This window comes from Sturnira hondurensis, unplaced genomic scaffold (assembly GCF_014824575.4).
Source record: "Sturnira hondurensis isolate 20B ecotype Veracruz unplaced genomic scaffold, ASM1482457v3 Scaffold0012346, whole genome shotgun sequence".
NCBI classification, from domain to species: domain Eukaryota; kingdom Metazoa; phylum Chordata; class Mammalia; order Chiroptera; family Phyllostomidae; genus Sturnira; species Sturnira hondurensis.
The window spans coordinates 383566-407931 of NW_028084977.1; the positions used below are offsets into that span (position 1 = coordinate 383566).

At 33.8% G+C, this 24366-nt stretch overlaps 1 protein-coding gene across 2 annotated transcripts in view; it reads left to right on the forward strand.

Moving 5' to 3' along the window:
• LRFN5 (leucine rich repeat and fibronectin type III domain containing 5) overlaps nt 1-8906 on the forward strand; it is a 291016-nt gene extending 282110 nt beyond the window's left edge. For both annotated transcript variants that reach the window (XM_037060676.1, XM_037060677.1), the window contains one exon: nt 7915-8906. In XM_037060676.1, the coding sequence (XP_036916571.1) occupies nt 7915-7932 (18 nt within the window). In that variant the 3' untranslated portion in view covers nt 7933-8906. The remainder of the gene's footprint in view (nt 1-7914) is intronic.
• The last annotated feature ends 15460 nt before the right edge of the window (nt 8907-24366 follow it).

Below are 24366 nucleotides of genomic sequence, written 5' to 3' on the forward strand. Positions count from 1 at the left end.
TAAAAATAAGATCTTGTGTTTTTTTAACATTTTGTGTTTAAAAGAAGACAAGGACTTGGACAGTCATTCACAGTTGGGATTAAACTGTGAATGTAACTGCAACTGCAAATGTAATTTAGTAAATTCTATCCAAAAATCAAACAAAATGTTCTTCATGCATTATTTCTTTACTGAATTTAAGGCTCCACTTTCATGTTACAAAAAATAAAAACAACCTCAGGAAAATATTATGCTAAGTAAAATAAGCCAGTGAGTGAAAGACAAATACCATATGATCTCACTTACAAGAAGAATCTAACAAAGTAAACTAACAAAAAAAATAGAACCACAAGCATGAAAATATGGCATGGAACACAGGCATGGAAACAGACTGAAAGTGTCCAAAGTGGGAAAGAGAGGGGGATAATTGTGCAAAGAAGGGGAATGGGCTAGTTAAAGAACATGTATGACCATGGACATGGATGACAGTGTGGGAACTGACTGTGGGAGCAGAGGGTAGAACAGGCAGAAGAGGGCAAACGGGGAAACATCAGGACAACTGGAACAGAATAACATTAAAAAGTGATTTAAAGAGAGAGAAAGAAAGACGGCTCACAGGAGATACTCAATAGCACGGGGGCCTAGCACATGCTTTATATTCCATTTTGTGTACTGAACTGACCTGCATGAAGGGTCATTGTATCGCCTCCATTTTTTTCTCAATCTTAACCTCTCTCTCTGTCTCCCTTCCTCCCTCTTTCCTTCCTTTCCTCCCTCTCTTTCTTTGATTTAAAAAAAAAGTTCTTTCATCATACAACTCTTGGCATCTAGCTGTTCTGAAAGTTAGGGTACCTTTGGAAAGTATAATGAAGTAAATGGTTCATTTATTGGAAGCAGAGTCCAGAATGATGCTAAATATGTTATCATGATTGGAAGCAAGAAAGTCAGTTTGAATCACTTTTCATTTACTAATTAAAATAATTTTGCAAACATTCATATTTCATGGGACATGTTACATATTACAGGATATATTTATTTACTTTTCCCATTGTTGGAAGTCAAGTTTACAGAAAAGTAACTTCTTTGGGAGTTTGCATGCTACCAGAGATGGCTCAGAATTTGTTAAGATGACAAGTACGTAAGATTTTGACTAGTGTCTTTCTTTGTCCTAAAGTAAGTAGTATGAATTACAGAACCCCCTCAAAGTATAATTAAATATAAAAATATAAATATAACTCCTAATCCAACACCTAGACACAAATACTAAGAATCTCTGGTGTATCATCTTTCAGTGATTTGTCATTTGTACATGTAGTAAATTCACATGTATGTTTAGTATGTTTTGTACTGAATTTACATAGTGAAATTGTATATGTGAATATGTCACCCTTTTTAAAAACTTTGTTGAGTCTCTCTTTAGTTCCTTTTATGAAACAATAATTCTGTCATCATACCATGAAAAATTTCCTTTCATATTCTGGCTAATTCTCCCTTTTTCCTCTCTATAAGACTTTGCAAGAAAAATAAATTCACAGGCAAAGAATAACTTTAACAAACTTTAGTGGCAATACATCATTCACTTGTAACTCCTTGCTACATTTCTATTGTCAGATATAAATCACCATAGGACCTCAGAATAGCTGCTGTTGCTACATAGTGAATGATTGCTGGTATAACTGGCCTATTGTTTTTACAACTGTCAGGTCAACCAGGGATTCCTCTGCAGCGACTGTGATCTCTGCTCTGAGTCTCCTCTTGGCCTTTTGCATGTCGGCAATACTTTGCTGTGTGTGAGAGACGTGGTGAGGAAGACAGCTGACAGTGATTTCTGTGCTCACAGCTGCTCCACTCTTTTTTGGGAGGGGGATATAAAAGTTAATGTCAGTTTTTTAAAGATTTTGTTCATTTATTTTGGACAGAGGGGAAGGGAGGGAGAAAGAAAGGGAGAGAAACATCAATGTGTGGTTTCCTCTCAGGCACCTGCCACTGGGAACCTGACCTGGCTGACAAACCAGGCGTGTACCCTGACTGGGACTTGAACTGGCAACCCTTTGGTTCATAGGCCAGCACCTAATACACCGAACCACAGCAGCCAGGGCTAAAAGTTAATTTTAAGTTTATATTTTCTTTAGCATGTTGACAGATATCTTTTTCTACCTAGAAACAAATGCATTTTCCAAAAACTGGGCACCGCCCATTGCATTAAATTTAAATGAAAATGCTCTCTATGTATACAGAGGGTAGACGTAAACAAAAATGCAACATGTTCCTTTTTTAAGATTTTATTTATTTTAGTTTAGATGGGGGAGGTAAAGAGAAACAGAGGGAGAGAAACATTAATGTGTGGTTGCCTCTCGAGCACCCCCTATTGGGATCCTGGCCCACAACCCAGGCATGTGCTCTGACCGGGAATTGAACCAATGACCCTTTCATTCACAGGCCAGCACTTAATCCACTGAGCCACACCAGCCAGGGCAACATGTTCCTTTTTTAATATTAAAAAATGTTTCTAAAGCAACAATGTCAAATTTATTTTACCACAGTCCTTAATAGAACATAAAGCTCCAATAGAGATTATAGAAAGGACAGAAAGGTTTCATTCACTTAGGGGTTTAGGTGTTCATCTTCATACTCTGTTATCTGCTAAGATAATTTTTTCCCGAGGGTAAAAAGGTAATATACATTTATTTTATTTCCATTAGTCAGGATATGCCCTATGTCAGTATTCTTCCCTAAGACCTTTTCTGTATGAAATACACTGAGTTTAAATAGTTTTAATGTATCACATACAATATTCTTCTAAAATGAAATCATAAGATTCTAATCACACTAAGGTGAATTGAGAGCAACAGGGAGAGAAATCATTGACAAAATTTGTGATAATTACGAGTAAACCGGCATATACACATAAATTAACTTTATCTTTGAAAGACCTTTATGCTTAAAATGAACCTGGTAAAACAATTGATATTCCACATCTGACAAATTAAGAACAGTTGACTACTTTGTATTCATACTGAAAATACCTTAAGTAAAATTTCTTAAAACATGTTTGCTACGCTCAGACCAATGAAATAGGTGCACTTTGTGTGTCTGCAGGTAAGTACGCACATGGCATATTGCTTATTCTGTGATTGCCCGCACCTGCCTTAAAGTAATTGGTTCTTGATTTTAATAAATTTGATTACTGATTATTTTGTTTAGCACTAATTAAGGTTTTCAATTTTTTTAATTTTTTCAGCAAAACTCGTAAAGATGCAACAACTGAAAAAACTGCAGTTCTTTTAGGGAAACTAGTAGTACATAAATGAATAAAAAGTAATGCTGATTATAAATAACATTTATTTAAGCAACATTTAAATAACTATGGGGAAACACAGGAAAATATATGAAATAAGTGCTAATGAGCAAAGCAAATATGTCTCTCCTATATCTCTCCTATATTTTCCCCCCAAAAGAATGATCTACATACAATATTTGGTTCTGTGTTTTTATGATATTCCCTTCAAATGGTTTTAAAAAGAGAGTAATAAGATAGAACCATATGTAGAAAACATTTTATGATAATTAAAGCACAATTTTAACATATTTATTTGAACATTACTGAAAATCAGAAAAAAATTTAACCCTAGTGTCAGTCCTGACCTTTAGAATCATTTCCTTGTTTTTTAGATATTCTTTTTTGAGTTTTGTATTTATCTCATTTCATTTTATTATTTTAAATTGTTTATGCTATTACAGTTCCCACTTTTCTCCCCTTCCCTACTTCTACCCAGCCCCACCCTCTCCCTGCCCTATATCGTTGTCTGTGTCCATGGGTCATATATAAATGTTCTTCCAATAATTCCCTTACCATCTTTCATTCTGTCTCCAGTGCCCCTTCCAGCAGCTGTCAGACTGCTTCGAATATCTAAGCTTCTGTTTCTATTTTGCTTGTTAGTTTATTTTGTTCATTAGAGTCCACATTTAAGTGAGATTATATGGCATATGTCTTTCACTGACTGGTTTAATTCCCTTAGCATAATATTTTCCAGGACCATCCATCCTGTCACAAAATGTAAGAGTTCTTCCTTTTTACTACTGCGTAGTATTCCTTTGTGTAAATGTACCACAGCTTTTTTATCCACTCATCTACTAGTAGGCTCTCGGGCTGTTTCCTGATCTTAGCTATTGTAACTAGCACTGGTGAGAGGTGCATATGTTTTTATGTTGATGTCCTTAGTATAAATTCTCAGAAGTGGAATCGCTGGGTCAAAAGGGATTTCCTTTTTTGATTTTTTTGAGGATACTCCACATTTTCCACAGTGGCTACACCAGACTGTATTCCCACCAATAGTGCACTAGGGTTCTCTTTTCTCCACATTCTCACCAATACTTGTTTGTTGACTTATTGATGATGGCCATTTTGACAGGTGTAATATAATATCTCATTGTAGTTTTAGTTTTCATTTCTCTGGTGGTTAGTGATTTTGAGCATTTTTCATGTATCTATGGGCCATCTATATGTCCTCTTCAGAAAAGTGTCTATTCAGATCTTTTGCCCATTTCTTCATTGGGTTATTTGTCTCCCTGTTGTTGAGTTGTATTAGTTGTTTTTATATTTTGGAGATTAAAGCCTTATCAGGTGTATCATTAGCAAATATGTTTTCCCACACAGTAGCTTCCCTTTTCATTTTGGTGATGGTTTCTTTAGCTGTGCAAAAGCTTTTTATTTTGAATAGTCCCATTTGTTTATTTACTCCTTTGTTTCCAGTGCCTTCGGAGATATTTCAGCAAACATGTTGCTGTGTGAGATATCTGAGATTTTATTGCCTATGTTTTTTTCTAGAATTTTCATGGTTCAATGGCATGCATTTAAGTTTTCTATCCATTACGAGTTTATTCTTTTATATGGTGTTAGTTGGTGGTCTAATTTCATTTTTTCCCCATGTACCAGTCCAGTTTTCCCAGCACCATTTATTAAAGAGACTGACTGTCTTTGCTCCATTGTATTCTCTTCACCTTTGTCAAATATCAATTGATCATAAAGGCATGGGTTTATTACTGGGTTCCTTGCTCCGTTCCATTGACCTATGGGTTCAAACTACCCTATATAAGATAAAAATCTTTCGGTTTTGGCTGGTGTGGCTCAGTTGTTTGGAGCATCTCCTGGAACAGAAGGGCTGTGTGTTCAATTCTCAACCCAGGTGCCTAAGGAGACACACATACTTCTCTCTCACATCAATGTTTCCCTCCTTCCCCCCTCTCTAAAAACAAGGAAGAAAAGTCCTCAGGTGAAGACTAAAAGTAAAAAAAACTTTTATAGCTCTTTTAAAAAATTTTCACTTGAGGATATGTTTATTAACTTTAGAAAGGAAGGGGGAGAGAAAAAGAGAGAATGAGACGGAGAAACATGGATCAGTTGCTTCCTGAGCACACCCCAACCAGGGATCGAACTCGCAACATTTTGGTGTACAGACAACCACCTCAACTACCCTGCTCGGGCTTTTTGATAGTTCTTAATTACATTCTGAGTGTGGGCAGCCGCAGCATTTTCCCACAATCCATTTAACATCAGGACATTTTTCCTTCTCTTGATGTTGGGGTACCTTTAATTTGCTCCTTTCTTTGTAGGATTGTCAGTAAGACTGTCCACAATGTTTTATATTATACCCTTTAACTGTTATGTGAAGACCATTACCAAAACATCCTGAACCTACCACAAATTAATCACTTTTGGTTCCTGTCAAATTTTGGCATAATCATTATGCCAAATGTAACAGCATATTTGTGATGCTGTTATAATTTTGGGTTCTTTGTTTAGATCTTTTTGGAATCATTGTAAGAGTATGTCTATTGATAAGTAAAGTAAAACATGTTATTTTAAATATTCTACATATCCAAGTTGTTTTATTAGGCTTCATATTATGTCATCATTTCAATGGTAGAAGCATCCGGGCAGACAAATTTACACCATAATATAAAAGGCTTATTGCTCTATCTTAATTTTCAAAATTAATGGATTTTATATAAACCATAATTCCAAAGTTTGTTAATAATATTATGTAATATGAAATTATATCATACTAAAAGCTCTTTAAGATATGTCATCCTATAGAACCATCAATTTGATATTAAAATAAAATTTGTTATTCTAAGGAATATTTTCAAAAATCAAACTAATTATACTATCTGCTATGTTTTTCTTCTGTGTATATTTAGTCTTTTCAACATTATTACTTCCTGATACTTGAACTTTGATATAGTACAATAATATGTATTTTTCTATTAAAGGAAGCTATTACATATAAACAAAAACTTGTTGATACTCAGTTTCATCAGAATAAGCTATGCTATAAACCCAATAGAGAGAAATGTATGTGCAGCTCGCTGTAATTTAGTGACTTCACAAATTTTAAAGAATATTCCAGGTAAAATATGATAGTGACATCTGTATTTCTGTTGCTTCCAGGGTATTTATTTTTACAAATAGGATACACATCTGTTAGCTATTAAAAATCATCAAGCATTGTGTAAATGTCTTGTTCAATAATTCTAAAAAATTACTGTTTGTGCCAAAAATAATTTCACTTTAGATTGTTGTTTTTGAAATATATTTACAAACATATTTCAGTATTTTGCTTACCTTTATTAAAAACTATCTAAATTATCATACTATGCTTTAATGATTTTATCATCAAGTTATCCAAATAGGTTCTACATCAACATTTTGACATAGAATATTCAGTAAAGTAAGAATCTGTATTTCAAGGTTCACTTGTGCCATATATTTTATAAGCCCTAGATTGTACATATGTAGTTAGTCTTAAGTGCAAAGGAGAGTAACTACTCATATTTCACGTGTATGGAATTGTGCAGTTGTAAAACAGATTTTTCCATCTTCATCAAACATAGACTTTATTAGCATAAATGTTAAGCACCCAGAACATATTGAAGAAAAAGATTCATAATTTATTATTCTTATCATCTAATTATAGAAGTATCTATTATATGTGAAACAGTAGTATATTTAGATATTTTTATTATGCTTTTTATATTATTCCTTTCAAAATCATGTTAATTATGGAATGCTTTTGCTTGTGAGTTGTTGTTAGCCATCATTTTTATTTGTTCGGTTGGTGAGAAACTAATTATTGAAGATGAATAATTGTCTTCACTATTATTCAATGCATAATTAAATTTCATAAAATTTAAATATTATATAAAACTCCCAACAGAATGTATTTTAAAAGTAGAGATCACTAAGGTTTTACATGTGAGAACAAATTCATTCTGATAGGTTCATATTTTAAAAACCAGTGCAAATATTTTTTTAAATTTAGATGCTATGCATTAATGAATAAAATCATTATATATTTTTCTTTTTAAAAAATATTTTATATATTTATTTTTAGAGAGAGGGGAAGGGAAGGAGAAAGAGAGGGAAAGAAACATCAATGTGTGGTTGGTTGCCTCTCGCACACCCCCACGCCCCAGTGGGGGGCCTGACCTGGCCCGCAACCCAAGCATGTGCCCTGACAGGCAATCAAACCGAAGACCCTTTGGTTCACAGGCCAGTGCTCAATCCACTGAGCCACACCAGCCAAGGAAAATCATTATATTTTTTTATCTGAGGAATATAAATGTGAAACACCAAAGCAGGGAAAAATTTCGTGCCACAATTTGGCTTTGATATGCTTAGCTATTTAAGCTTAATACATTTAAATTCTTTTTTAAATAAATTTTTATGTGTTATATATCCACCACTTTGAAATTACTAAACCATATCTTCAGTACTAATGTGTGTGTTGAGGCTGCTTCTAGAGGTGCGTTTTGTATCTTATAGCAAGAAGCACCTATCTGAGTGCTAACCAGTCAGTAACTTTCAGATTTCTAGCACAATGATCTTACAAGCTATGTGTTTCTTCTTTTCTTTCTTTTTTCCTTTCATTTCAGAGGCTGGAGTTAATCTGAAGAGCACCACTTCTCTCTCTCCTGAAAAAAGTTGCCACTGATATTTTTAATGGATAAAATTAAAAAATGTTTCAAATCGCAATGGCTAATTGTTGAACTCGTGTCCTAGAAGAAATTGTTCACAGGACCCGAAACAGATGTCTCTGATGTTGGTGGAACTGGCTCTCGTTTCATCCCCTTTTAAAAAGCCAAATTGTTTTTAATTCTGGCCCGCAGTATTTTTTTTAAAGAACAAAAGAAAAAAAGCCTACATTGGCATCAAGTTCTGTATCAACCCATGTTACATTGCCATCCATGATTTAAGACTGTAGAACCTTGAATAATCTATATCACTTTAACAAATAAATGTTTTACTATGACAGAATTTGTACATTGCCTGATTTGTGGAACTATCCCTTGCTTGAAGTGTGAGTGGTGAAATTATGATTGCAAAAACTAATAATACCATTTTACATTTATGTAGTGCAAGACCTTAAGGGATAACGAATCGCTGTATAATACTGGGACTATTTCTTCCATGGCTGAAGTCCGCTCACCTCTATGGGAGATCAATGCAGTTGTTTAAACAGCGTTATAGAAATTTTATGCCTCAGTGTAAGACAGAAAGTGATGAGGAATCTCTTTTCCTAGTGCAACTTTAGAAAGTATCAAGATAGGCATATTGTAATAAATACAAATTTATCCATTGCTTTTCTAGAGAACCACAGCAATGGTGTTTTGATAATTTTAGGCCTTATGTTTCATTTTAAGTGCTCATTTCTCCAATTTTGCACAATTTGAAGCTAAATAAAGAATGTATGTCTGATTTAACACCAGCATAGATAGGAGTAAGATATCTTTGATGGCTAATAAATGTCAATATGGTCATATTTAAGCATCATCCAAACACAGCATTGAAGAGCTGGTCCTGGTGTCAAATGGGCCTGAGTTCAAATTCTACAGCTAAGTGACTTGTCCATATGTGCCCTACACTTCCATGGTCTCACAGAAAAAAATATACCGCAAAATTTGTAAATGCACTCAAATTAATCACTGCACTAGATATAAGCAGGAAATTCAGTTAGAAATATTAGTGGTGTTGTTATTAACAATTGAAGCCAGATTATTAAAACATTAGAGATTTTATTTGTTACTTGAAAATTCTGGTAGTTATCAATTATTAAAAGTAATATGTAGTTTAATTTTTTTAATCAGTTAAGACTAAAAAAGCCAGAAAGCATTGCCTTTTAAAATTTCAATTAATCTGTTCCCCATTTCACATCCCTTAGACTGATATATGTACTCGACCATCCAGAGAGAGGTTACAGAATGCCAGCCATTCCGTGGCACTTACAATCTGTGCTCAGGAGCCAACTACACTAGACAGCAACTCAAACATATGTGCACACACAACATACACACTCACACACTTACTCCCAGACACACACAATGCATGACTGAAACAAACAACAGGTTTGAGTTGAAATATTGCAGTAAATTTGTGACCTTGGGCAACTGTCTTCATTATGTTTCTTGACAACTCTAGTGCCCTAGAGCCATCCTGTTTACATATGTGTAAATGTGTATGTGTATGAATAAATATTTGTGGTGACAAGGGGATGAAATGAAAAATATTTTATATAAGTGGAATCATAAAATATTTGCCTTTTTGTATCTGGCTTATTCCATTTACCATAATAGTCCAAGGTTCATCCATACTGAAGCATGTATGAGAGCTTTATTATTTCTTTTTATAGTGGAATAATATTGCACACACATGGCACATTTTGTTTATCTATTCATCCTCTGGTAACACTTGAGTTATTTCCACCTCATAGGCACAGCAAGCTAATAATGCTAAAGTGAACATTGTTATACAGGTGTATATATTTGTTTATTTTCAATGCTTTAGTTATAGACCTAGCAATGGAATTCCTGGTTCATATGGCATTTTTTTTGTATTGTTTGAGGAATTGTCAAACTGTTTTCGCTGTGGTTACAACACTTTACATTCACTCAGTGTGTAAGTGTGCAAGGGTTCTCATTATACCTCATGTGTAATTTTTTAAATAGTCACCCTGGTAGGTATGAATTATCTCAGTGTGGTATTGATTTGCAGTTTCTTAATCACTACATATCAATCTTCTTTTCATGTGCTTATTGGCCATTTGTATGTCTCCTTCACAGAAATGTTAACTCAAGTCCTTATCTGTTTTTAAATTCAATCATCTTTTGTTATTGAGTTGTTTTCTCTATATATTCTGGCTATTAAACTCTTCTCATATATATCATTTGCAAGTACTTTCTCCCATTCTGTAGGTTACCTTTTCACTTTCTTGATGTTATGCTTTCATGAATGAAAATGTTTACTTTTTATAAAGTCCAATTTTGTAACTTTATCTTGAGTTTTTTTTCTTTTAGCTTTATATTCAAGAAGGTATCACCTAATCCAAGCTTATCGAGATTTACCTCTATATTGTCACTTAAAAGCTTTATGGTTTGGGCTCTTATTTTAAGTGATTGATCCATTTTAAGTAGATTTTTGTATACAATTTGAGGTAAAGCTCCAAATTTATTATTTTAGATGTGAAAATCCAGTTGTCCCAACACCATCTATTGGAAACTTCTTTCCCCATTGAATAGATTTGACAGTTTGTAAAAAGAAAATAGTTGGCTGTGGGGAAAACTTTGCCTGCAAGTCCCCTATCTGCCACGGATGAAAGTAACACTACCAAGACATGATCTGCTTGGGGAGGAGAGGTGGCCAATCTCTCAGAGGAGAAAAGCCAAGTGCCCCTTCTTCTATGGCTTTTATTGGGTTGTAATATACAGGAATACAGGCAGTAAGGATCAAATAGTAGATAACATTTCAAAGAAATCTGAGGGCTTAGTCTGAGTTAGGTAAGGGGGTTGCAGAAACTTTGGGAGACCTATTCATTTCCTGCTCAGACCCTTATCATATGAATGAAAGCATTCTTAGCAAAGCAGGCTTCACAGGACTTTAGAATTCTTTTTTATACCTGATCACCCCAGATCCCGTTTTAGCTGGCAAGGGGCTGCACCGCTTCCCCCATCATAGGTTTTCAGGCTTAAGAGGATTAGAGCCAGGAAGCTCTTCTCCCAGATGGAAATGGGGACTCAGGCTATGTCAGAATAGCCAGGGGGCAAGGGCCCATCACTCCCTCTTTGTTGCAGCCCCTGAGTCCTTCCATGATGGCCTCCCAAGTTATCTGACTTGATGTCTGATGTTATCAAGATGTCTGACTTAGGTTGCCCCCCCTCTGAGGGGTCATACCCATCATATACTAACCAACCAAGCATTGGGGGCAGGGGGCAAGTTTTGTCTCTTTAGTGGCTCATATTTTGGAGGTTGCTCACTCAGCCTTAGCCATGGGGGGCGGTTACAACTCCTGAAACCAGGAAGAGCAGTTCCCAACAATTGACTACAGTTGTATGGGTTTATTTCTAGACCCTATATTATATCCCATAGTTCCCTATGTCTGTCTTTATTCAAGTATCACAATATTTTGGTTACTGTAGCTTTGTAAATTTTGAAATCAGGAAGTGTGAGTCCTCCAACTTTACTCTTGATGGTTTGGCTAGTACTAATCCCTTCTAATTGCATGTGAATTTGAGGGATGGTTTTTCCACTTCTGCACAACAGTAGTTGGCATTTTGATAAGGATGGTATTGAACCTGTAGCACTGACATTGTATCAATATTAAGTTTTCAATCCATGAGCACAGCACGTCTTTCCATTTATTGTGACTTTAAGTTTTTTTCAACAATGCTTCTAGTTTTCAGTGCATTAGTCTTTCACCTCCTTGGATAAATTTATTCTTAGTATTTTATTGTTTTACGTTCTATTGCAATAGGAACTGCTTTCTTAATTTCCTTTGTGGATGATTTATTTTGGCCATATTTCAAAAAACAACTGATTTGTGTGTGTTAACCTTATATCCTGAAATTTGGCTTAATTTATTAGTTCTAATAGCTTTCTTGTGAGTTATTAGGGAGTTCTACTTGTAGAATCATACCATTTGTTAACAGTGATAGTTTACTTCTTTTCATGTTTGGTTGCCTTTTATTTCCTCTTCTTTTCTAATTACTCTGGTTACAAATTCCAGTACAGTATTAAATGGCAGTGGTGAAAATGGGTTTCCTTTGTTTTCATTTTTGATCTTAGAGAATAGCTTTTAATTTTTCAATATGGAGGCTGTAGATTTTTCAAAATTGTCCTTTATTTTGAGTTTTCTNAAAAACAACTGATTTGTGTGTGTTAACCTTATATCCTGAAATTTGGCTTAATTTATTAGTTCTAATAGCTTTCTTGTGAGTTATTAGGGAGTTCTACTTGTAGAATCATGCCATTTGTTAACAGTGATAGTTTACTTCTTTTCATGTTTGGTTGCCTTTTATTTCCTCTTCTTTTCTAATTACTCTGGCTAGAAATTCCAGTACAGTATTAAATGGCAGTGGTGAAAATGGGTTTCCTTTGTTTTCATTTTTGATCTTAGAGAATAGCTTTTAATTTTTCAATATGGAGACTGTAGATTTTTCAAAATTGTCCTTTATTTTGAGTTTCCTTCTGTTCTTAATTTTCTGGTGTTTTTATCATGAAAAGGTGTTGAATTCTTTTCAAAGGCATTTTATATCAATTATGGAGATAATATGTGATTTATTTGTCAATTGTTCTGTTTTAAAACTTATTTTTATTAATATACTATATTACAGTATTATAATTTATTTCTGTGATAAACCCCACAGGGTCTTTGTGTATAATCCTTCTAATATAATATTAGAAGAATACAAAATAGATACTGGTGTATAGTTTTATTTCCTTTGATTGTTTTATCTAGCTCTGGTATTAGGTAATGATGGTCTCTTAGGATTAGTTAGGAAGTGTTTCCTCCTCACATTTTTTCCTAAAGAGTTTTAGGAAACTCTTAGGGAAGAATTGAGTGAGTTTTAGGAAACTCTTTAGGGAAGAATTGAGTGAATTCTAACTTTAGTGTTTGTTAGAATTTTCCAGTGAACCTATCTGGGAAGTTTGGAATGTTTTGGCTTACTAATTCAATTGTTTGGGGAGTTTTGGCTTATTAATTCAATTTCTTGATTGTATGTCTGTTGAGATTTTCTATTTTCTGTTGACTTTGTTTAGCTAATTTGAGTGATTCTAAAGATTTGTCAGTTTCATCTAAACTATCTAGTCTGTTGGTGTACAATTGTTTCTACCATTCTCCTATATATTTTTGTTTATCTAAAGTCAATTCTATACATTATTAAAAGTAGTTTAGGTCTCCAACTATTATTGAAGAATGGTCTATTTCTGTCTTCAGATGTGTCAGTATTTGCTTCTTTTATTTTGGGACATTGTTTGCTGGTATCTGTAAGTTACAATTGTTGTACTCTTGACAATGAGATTGGTTTTAGAATGTTCTTTTTTGGTATGATAAAGCTGATTATTATCATTGTTAACTGAATGAGTTTATTTTGAGTTCATTAGGTTTATTTGGTAGGTTTAAACGTGTCACATATGTTTCACTTGCTTCTTCCAACCCAAACTATCACTGGCTTCTCTTCTTAAATAATTTACTAACCCTAATCTTTCTTTTTTTCCTTCCAACTGCAATCTCATTTTAAGGTCTAACACCCATCACCTACCTGAGTCTTGTCAACTAATCCACATGCCAGGCACTCTGTCATTAACATATTAACACCCTTTGGGAGCCTGCTTTCACAAACCAGCATTTCCAAATGCCACCTAATCAAATCACCAGCAAATAGTCTTTTTCTAAGTATAGATTAGTAAAGTGGATAATAAATAACTCTCTATCTACCCTTGATATGAGTACCAAATTAAAAGAGGCCACAAAAGAAATAAAGCTATGTTTTTCAAAAGAATGCATAATTTATCTATATGCATAAATCTCTTTACAACCCTAACGTGTGAATACATGACAAAGTGAATAATAAGTACTTTAAGTATATTGTTGCATACATGCAGGGAAACTGTTGTTCATGAAGGCTTATTGAAAGAGTTATTTTAAGCTGTCTTTTCTTGTCATTGCTGTTCCTGTATGACGAGAAGGAGTCTCAGGGGTACTTACAAAGATAAGGCATCACATGTTATTTCATGACTCCCAGGAAGGGTGAAATGTGCAATGGTGTAGAATAAGAAGACTATAAAGTGGGTAAAAGTTATTTTTTCCAACTTGAGTTAAGAAAATAAAATTGATACATTTTTGTATTTAATGATTTAGGTATAACAATGTAATTGAATGCAATTAGAAATATTTTTATTTCTATTAATTTCTGAGTGGTGTGGCTTTTAAAATGTTCATGGGGATTTGACAAACACTAAAGGCCCTCTATTTTATTTCAAAGGGAAGATTTCAAAATCTCCAGCCCCCAAATTTGTTCAATTCTATAACCACTGGAAATATAGAAGTAAGTGACTCAGGTGGCCTCTCATTTGTTCCTATTTAGGTGGTAGATAGATACTGTGTTAGTTCTTTCAAGCTGTTCTAGTAAAAATACTGCAGGTTGGGTGGTTTATAAACAGCAGAAATTTATTACTCATAGTGCTCCAAGCAAGGAAGTTCAAGATCAAGTTGCCAATTTGCTTGTATTCTGGAGAAGGCCTTCTTCCTATTTCATAGCTGGTGTCTTACCACTGTGCCCTCACATGGTGAAAGGAGGTAGAGATCTCTAGAGCTTTATTTGTAAGGCATTAATCCCATTCATGAGGGTTCTGCTTTCATGACCTAAGCACCATCCAAAGCCTACCGCCTCCTATGAATTTTGGGTCAAATATTAAAGCCATGGTATACATGTTTAGACTGGAATTGGCAGTTTTAGGGATTTAGGACTATAACTGTGTGGGAACAGGATACAAACCAACAAAATGACTATGAATAAGAGGGATGAAAAAGAACTCATAACAATGGTGCTGCTTATGAGGAATAAGATTTCGTTTCCCCAAATCATAGTTCTAATTATGGGACTGCAAGAGTGTATGAAACCATTTTGAAACTACCCTCAATACTTTATTCTCAACTCAAACCATTTTCTCCAAGCCCTGAATTTTATGTCTGCATTTTGTTTTTTTATTAAAATGTGTAATTTTTCTATAGACTTAAAATTTCTTTGAGATCAGATGCATTTTCTATTCAATTTTGGGTCTCCTACAATGCTCAGTATTCTGCTTCGAATATACAAGATATGCCATTTGTATACATTTGTAATATAAATATGTTGCAACAGTAGTTTTGTACAGAACAACCTGAGGAATGGCAAATTTAGAGTTAGCTATGAGGATGTGGAAGTCTTCTCTGATGAGATCATGGTAATAGGTAACAAAGGGAAGTTGAAACAAGATGCAAAAAGGTAACAGGCATCCTACATTTTATTTGTGAACATATTTGTATTGAACACATTTGTTAGAATTACATACCACTGAGAGAATAGAAAAGAGGTGACCTTTGACCATCTATGTTGTTCAGATCAAATCAATGTACTAACTGTCACAGGAAACTTTGTTCCTGGGCTAAGAGCTCATTTTTACAAGAGTGAATAGACATATAAACAACAAGTTTTACTGTTCATAGTTTTTGATATTCTATTTCTTAGATAAGTCCCTTTAACATTTCATGTAATCTGTGTGAACAGTAAAATGACAACAAACTGACAACTATCAACATCTAAACCTGAAAAACAAAACAAAACAAAAAAAAAAAACTAAGCAAACAACTAGAACAGAAGCAGAATCACAGAAATGAAGATCACAGGGAGGGTTATCAGTGTATAGGGGGTAAGGAAAGGGATAAGAAGAATAAATGCTAAGTGCAAAATAGACAGGAGGAGGTTAAGAATAGAGTAGAAAATAGAGAAACCAAAGAACTTATATTTACAACTCACAGACATGAACTAAGACGGGGGGCAAGTGCTGGAGATGGGGCCAGAGTGGAGGATGGATAAGAGAGAGAAAAAAATGGGACAACTGTAATAGCATAATTAATAAAATATACTTAAAAAACAGCAAGTTTTAAAACAAGTATAATATATGTGCTGTGAGTATAATAGATACACTGTGAGAAACAGAAATAAATGATTATAAATAATTACATGATTTATAATGTAATCATGTTGCTATCTGAAAGTATGGTGATTAATACTGTTATGGAAAATATGAGTGGTATAATGTGCTATTTCCATTTTAACACGTGTTATGTTATGATTTATAATAAGAAATATTGATCTGTTCTTTGTTCCTGGTTGTGGCACAAGGCTCCTAAAACCCTTGGAATTCCCTAAGTGCAGAGAGTAATAAAAATACCTTTTGTTATGTTGATAAGGTGGTTTTTGGACCTCACTGGGGCAGGGCTGGTTGCCAAGAGAAGTAATCTCGTGGTGATTACAGGGTTAGAAGTTTGTCCTCCTCCCTCCCCTTCACCTGCAGGGAGGGGAGAGGGACTGGAGGTCCAATCTGTGGACAATGACCAGTAATTTAATTAAGTATGACTTGATAATGAAACCTCCAAAAAAACTCAGAAAGACTGGGTTCTGAAAGCTTCCAAGTTGATGACCATGGACACGTTGGGAGAATGGCACTCTGGGAAAGAGCGTGGAGGTGCCACACACTTTCCCCACGCTTTATACTATGCACCAATTCTATCTGGCTGTTTCTCAGTTACATCCTTTTGTAGTAAACCAGCAATCTAGAGATTAAATTGATTTCCTGAGTTATGTAAACTGCTCTAATAGATTAATCAAACCAAAAAAGATGGGGAATGGTCACTTCTTGTTTTTTTAAAGATTTTATTTATTTATCTTTAGAGGGGAAGGGAAGGAGAGAAGGAGAGAAACACCAATGTATGGTTGCCTCTCGTGAGTCCCCCACTGGGAACTGGCCTGCAACCCAGGCATGTGCCCTGACGGGGAATTGAATCGGGATCATGTGGTTTGCAGGCCCGCGCTCAATCCACTGAGCCACACCAGCCAGGGTGGTCACTTCTTATTTATAGATTATCAGTCAGGATGCATTAGCCATCCTGAGTTGCAAGGGGCCATTGAAATCTCCAACTTGTTAGATGACTGGTCAGAGGCACAGGTGATAACCTAGTCTTGGGACTGTAGTTGGAAGGAAAGAGAATGCAGTCTTACAGGGCCAACCCCTTAACCCATGGGGTCTGACACTATCTCCAGGTAGATAGGAAGTCAGAATTGAACTGAATTGTCCAACTGCTGTCTGAAGATTGGTAACCAGAAGATTTTAACATGATACATTTTTGTTTGATAACAATAGTAATAAGAATTTAGAGTTTGAGATTGAAGATATATATTAACCCTATTTTGCCATGTATAATGTGCACTTTTCACCCCAATTTTTGAGGGGAAAATAAGGATGTGCATTATATATGAGTAGTACTAATTCTGTATCTGTATGGATGTCATGGACGCAGTCAGCTGGTAATGACTTAACACCTACAGGCAGGATCAAGACAGCATCCATTGCTCAGGTTTGTGGCTGTATCCTAAGATCCTGGAATGTTGTCAAGAAGAAAGTGGTTGCAGAATCATTTAAAAAATGCAGCATCAGCAATGCTACGGATAGAGCTGAGGACGATGAAATTTACCAGGATGAGGAATGACTCTTCAGAAGACACCACTGATGTAAAACTTGAAGAAGATGATACTTCTGGTATTGACAGTGATGAAGAGTTCTTGGCCTTCTACAATGCATAAATATTGTAAATTTGTTACTGGTACATAAAAAATCTTGTATTTTGTGTCTGTTTTTGTGTTTCGTAATTATTTGTTACATAAAATTTCTCAGACCATAATACGTTCAAAAATAAATGCTAAAATTCCTTTATAATACAAAAAAACAAGTATCTAAATATAAATAAATAAAGTTGAGTTAAAAAATAAAACAAAATATTTTTTTCTGATGGTTTGGGCCAAAAACATGGATGCACATTATACATGGCAAAATATGGTAACTATATATTATACAAGTTAAATTTTAAACACCATTCTAAGGTAGGTAACTACCCTTCTCTTTTTCTTCTTTAGGAAAGAAAAAAAGTTTTTTCTCTTGAACTCATAGCAGTCTTTACACAATATTTATATCTGTTATCCCTGAAAAATTGCTTTAACTTACTGAAATTAATTCCTAGATTGACCTTTCAAAAACTTAGCACTCTCTTCCCAATGGTAGTAGCTACCTTGACTGAACTAAAGGTTTTGAGTCAAGTGAATTAATCCAGATGTCCTTGGAAAATGTGAGTAGCCAAAATTTTTGTCAGTTATTTTATATTATTTGTACTTATTGTTCTTATTAGTACTAATTTGTATTTTACTTTATTAAATCAGAAAAGATGTAAATTGCAATTGTAAAAAGTAAGTAAATTTAAGCTCATTTCACTTTAAGTTCCTGAAGAGTAGAAATTTTCCCCAATAATTCTATGCTAGTGTCTTTTAGAGCTCTGTTGTTTTCTTCTATTGACTCACTGGTAAATGCTTGACTAAATAACACTCAAATACTAGAAGAACAGTTTATTTTTATTTTTAAAATATAGTTTTAATAGTATGGGAAATTAAAATGCACAATGATAATTTGGATGCAAATATTGTATCACTTATATATCTGATCTTGTGATCAAAAAAATTGCTTCACTGATTTACATGGGAAATGGAATCCATAATAATAAGCATGAATAATCTAATCCTGCTTTGGGCAGGTTATTTAAAACAATGCAACTTGATCATTCTAAATTCTAGTTCTGTGGTCCAGTTATGTTATCACTCTACCCACTATATTTATTCAGGAATGAATACAGTATTACAATGTAGACAAACCCTTCTTTCAAAGGAGCATTTCAACTTTTGTTTAATAACACCAAATGGTACCTATGACATTTCTCATACTAGAATTACCTCAGAAACCAGTCAATGCTGGGCTTTCAATCCTGCTGCAGGAAAGCTGTGTGCAGCCAATGTGTCTCAATAGTTTCCATCCTCCAGTCATCACTTATAAGTGGTTTTAAAGCAGGTGATCAGAGAACAAGACTGTGAGAAAAACTGGCTTATCAGATGTCACAAAGTCTGGAAATTACAAAATACGGTTAACATGATTTAGTGTCCATTAGGAATGATTTTTAAAATTATCGTCACCATTTGGATTAATTAATATTATATAGATGTAATCTTCTTTGATATGAATATTTCATTAAAATATTAATTTCTGACAAAATCAGCTAAGTTTTTTTATCAGCTAAGAAGTTTCATATTTTCCTTAAAACATGTTTGGATTATTTAAAATAAAATCTTTGTTTTTAAGTAAATGGAAAACAACTTTTATTAAATTACACTACTTTTAGTGATGCCACATGACATCCTATATTAAGTCACAGTTTGGAGGCCTTTTCTACACTAAAAAAAATTGTCTTCTCAAATGAATCTGCCAAATTGTTTTGGGCATAAAATTTCAACTGTCTATCAAATAAGTTAATTCTTTTATGCTAGATTATGAGGTAATTAGTTGCAATGTTTAATTATATGAATTTAATATTCTAATAAATTAAATTTCAAAAATATTAAATTATTTGGTCCCTAAAGATGTTCATTACAGTGCTGTTATCATTATTCTGAGCATTAGTTCACAAGAAAACAATACAAAGGCAGCACCAAAGTTTTCCAAAGGAAAAAAAAATCAACTTAGTCACTATTGCTTAGAATTTCAAATTTCCTCAGATCTTGTAATGTGGCCAAAATTGTGACTCATATAAGACAAAAGAAGAGAGCAAATCAACATTAGTAATTACAAAAGCATTTTAGTGATAGTGATGGCCATTCACTTCATTAAAGTGGTTAAACTGTTATAATGTTTTATTTTAAATCAATGAGAAAGTATGTCTCTAAATCAATAATACTTTTATTATGTAACATCTTATTGCTCCAAATTTCTATAACAATGAAATCTTTCCCAAAAAGTTATATTTTAAAGCATCATGTAGCTGTTAGATAATTCGACTCTTTTTTAAAAAATTATTTTATTGTTCAAGTACAGTTGTCTACATTTATCCCCCATGACACACCCCTACCCCAGCCATCCCCACCTCCCTCCCCCAATTCCACCCCCACTTGGTTTTGTCCATGTGTCTTTTACAGTTGTTCCTGAAAACTCTTNTCTAAATCAATAATACTTTTATTATGTAACATCTTATTGCTCCAAATTTCTATAACAATGAAATCTTTCCCAAAAAGTTATATTCTAAAGCATCATCTAGCTGTTAGATGATTCGACTTTTTTAAAAAATTATTTTATTGTTCAAGTACAGTTGTCTACATTTATCCCCCATGACACACCCCTACCCCAGCCATCCCCACCTCCCTCTCCCAATTCCACCCCCACTTGGTTTTGTCCATGTGTCTTTTACAGTTGTTCCTGAAAACTCTTTAATAAATCAAGTATATTAAGAATACATGTATATATTTAATTGCATCAATGTTAATCTAAAAGGAGAATTTATTTTCCAGAGAATCTTTGAAGTTAGAGGCAAGATAAAATAGTGGATAATTAGTCAATGTCCAGTTACTTTAGTTAAATAAAGAAGATAGACTTCTTATTTTTCTCCAGATTATTACATATTTAAATTCTAAGGAATATCTTATTCATGCCATCACTAATATTTTATTCTTTTCCATCTTTTATTCTACTTCTGTTCTGTGGTATAGATTTTAATGTGATATTTCATACTTTTATTTTTTACCCAAAAGTCAATGAAATTCTCTTCAAATTGTACTATTTTTTCTATGTGTGGATTATAATCTATATATATATATATATATATTCAACCATGTTTTCATATTTTTATTTTTCAAGATATTTTATATTGACCAAATTATATGTTATTTAATTCTTTGTTTCTTCTCTTAGTTGGCTATAGAATATTTCTTGGTGTTGACTCTTTTGTAACTGTATTAGTGTTATGTTGCTTATAATTATTTGGTTATTGGTAATACTTCTAATTTAACAGTATCCCAGAATGTAGGCATAATAAAAATATTAAATGTGCTAAATATCAGAGATGAAAAAAATTCATTTACAAAGATATGCAAAAGTAAGCTAGCAGTGGTAAATAAAAGTAATTTTTTGTCTTATAAAATAAATTGAATTAGAAGAAAAGCCCTAGACAGAGAGAGTAGGTGGAGAATTAGCTCTGTCAAGTTATGTATATAAATTTAGGGACCAGGTCAGTGGATGTGAATACAAAGCAAAAGGTATAATACAAAAAATAATTGAAGACTGAATCTATAGTATAAATTTGCTAATTTTGTGTAAAATCTGAAGGCAAGTATAGAGTAGAAAATTGTCAAAATTTCTTGAATAATAAAGCTGGGGGTTAAGTAAAAGCCTGATAATGAATATATAAGATATATTTCTAGATCCAAGGTAAATATCAGTATATAAAATATATTACACTTTGAAGTTGATACAGGAGATCCATTTTGAAAATTCTAGAGGCTATGCTCCATATGAAAGAACAGAGAGAAGTGTAATTTCCAAAGAACAACAACATAGTAGCACAGGTTATTGTGCTGTGTATACAATAAACGAAGAGCATGCTAAAAGTGAAATAGTGATGAGTTTCACATTATTTCTGAGTATTCTAGATTTTTTTCTCATACTCAATTATGTAACAATAGATATTTTCTACTTGTGAATTCTGTCTCATTTACTCACACGTCCTTTCTTGAACTTGTCAAATTGTGGTGCTCTAGAATGAAGAAGATTAAAGTTAGGCTAATTATGTTTATCTATTGGTTGTTTAGTTGATTTTCCAGTGTAAAATAAAGAGAATTAACTACAGAATGGGAAATATAATTGAAGACAAGACATATGACTGTTCTTCCATTACTATTTAGAAACAATACAATATTTTTTAAATCCCTGAGAATAAAAGGTGAAAATTCTGTATCTTATTTTAAAAAAACAAAGATTTATGACTCTTGAATGTAACCACTAAACCATATGATGATGACATTTTTATCGCACCATAGAAATAATTTATAAAGTTTTGAAAACCATGGACTACCATTTTGGAATTGGAGCCAGAAATCAAATATATTAGAGAGTAGCTATTGCATCCAACAAATAGATATTGATTTTAGTTTTAAGTGTGGTCTAATACACTTAGCTTAAATTATTTAAACATTACTTATAAATGTATTCAATACTAAATTACAGTTAGAACATTTGTCTTCAAAAATAGAACATTTAATTTTATAAGAGCTGGAAATTGTAGCTTCAGTGGGAGGAGCTGATGCAATATTATCTTTCCTAGTTTGGTTGCAAAGCTTGATTCAGTTTTCCAGAGCTGATATATTTTAGAGGACAAATAGTCAATGCTCTATAATCCCTAGCATAATTTTCTAGTATTTTGTGTTCTTTATTTGGTAATAATACATTTATACAGTTTTGATGTGGTATGTTGAGCCTTATTCTCGTTGGTACTAAGGGGTCTTGGCAAAAAGGTTGAGTAAGCAAGTTTATCTCAAATGCCTTCTCATCACCTTAGGATGATGTCTGAGGTGGCAGCTCTGTAAGGTTCATGGCAATGCTCTGTGGAAACTCCAAAAATTATCTGTGTGAGGATATATGAGGGGAAGACCTGAAGAAATCTGAAATCATCTTCTGAAGGGCAGGCCTCCTGTAATACAGGCTTCTTCCTACTTGGTGAGTGTTCTAGGAACCCACGTGTATCAGTGCACTAGCTGGCATTATTGTGAGACGCTGCATTTGGTTTCAGTGAATTTTTTTGAAGACCCTTTCAACAGGTTTGCCTATTTCATGATGGGTGATGTGAGTGCATCTGACCACACCACACTGAGTGTTCAGCAGTTTTTGACCAAGAAAGGCATGACCCCTGTGTTCCACCCTCTCTATTCACTTGATCTCACCTCAACTGACATTTTTTTTCCTGGATGAAAAAAGTCTTTTGCCAGTGTGGAAGAGGTGAACAAAAAATGGCAGAAGCACTAAAAGGCATCAAAATCAGTGAATTCAAAATCTGTGTTGAGCAGTGGGAAAAAGTATTGCTGTATTGCCTCAAATGGACAGTACTTTGAAGGTGACTAAAGTTTATATGTGTAAGAATAAATACACAATTTTTATTAATAAATTCCATTTTGGGGTCCTTCATATAATGGCTACAATGTATTTAAAGCACAGATATGAAGTTATGTTTTTATAACAATTGAAATAATATTGAGACAGCCTTAATTGTATACATCCAAGAATGGGGATGGAGTGAATGGAATTCAAGCCATCTTTTTGTTGCCCCTTCTCTCTGTTAAGAAAACTAAGCCCTCTCAGGAGATAAGAGAGGGCATCGACTGGTCTTGCACTAATGAGTAAGAAGTTGGCCTTTGGGATATGAAACTGCTTACAACATTTAGGAAAAGTTTCAGTCAAATTTCCATGTCCTTACAAAAACTGTTTTTAATTAGATCGCACACCACTTGTATATAGATTATATTCTATTTGTAAGCTGAATTGAACTTACCCATTCATTAGTCACCAACTATTAACTAATTAGCTCAGGCAAACAGTTTAAATACAGAAGCATTAAACTCCTTATACTTATCCATAGACAGAATGTTTGTGGGTAAGTAGATATGCGTGTACAGCACTCTTTCTGAACACTTTTAAAGAATGTTTTTCAAATTGAATAGACAGTTCAAAATCCAAACCAAAAATCCCACTACAAAAGTGTTAGAAGGGTCTCTGGATTCAAAGTTGCTAACTTAAAAGCTAAGGGGAAATGAAAAGCTTAATGCTTAACTGCTTAGTCATCATCACTGTATATATAAATGAAATCATTTAATTCTGTTGAAGCCCAGGTGCAAATATAAGAATGCACCAAGTCTGTTTTCTAAGCACCATCATCCCTTTACCCCTACAGGTGGATTGTTGTATTAGCACTACTCTAAATCAGTAAAACAGAATTACCCTGAAAATTGTAAAGTAACCTACAAGAGGAAAAAGAGATACCATCACCCAAAGGTGAACACTATATTATCAAAATGAGACGGGACTCCTATTTCTTGCAGAAGGAAGCATTCCATACCACCTGCACCTGTCTGGGACGTTTGCTAGCCCGTGGCACCTGCACGCAACAGTCTAAGTGCCACTGTGGTACCCTCCTGGACAGTGGGAGGAAGGCCACAGGACCCCTTACATCTCTGAACCAGCCCCTTTCTCTTGTTCTATACTTTATTTTCCCAATACTGGGAGAAGAACAGGATAAAATGTCACTCTCAAAAATAATATAAAATAATATATATTATGTGTGTATAATATATATACTATACTGCATTCTATGCAAAGTACATTTTCCTTTTACAGTGCACAATATAGTACCCTGTTCACCCTACTTTTTGAATCAG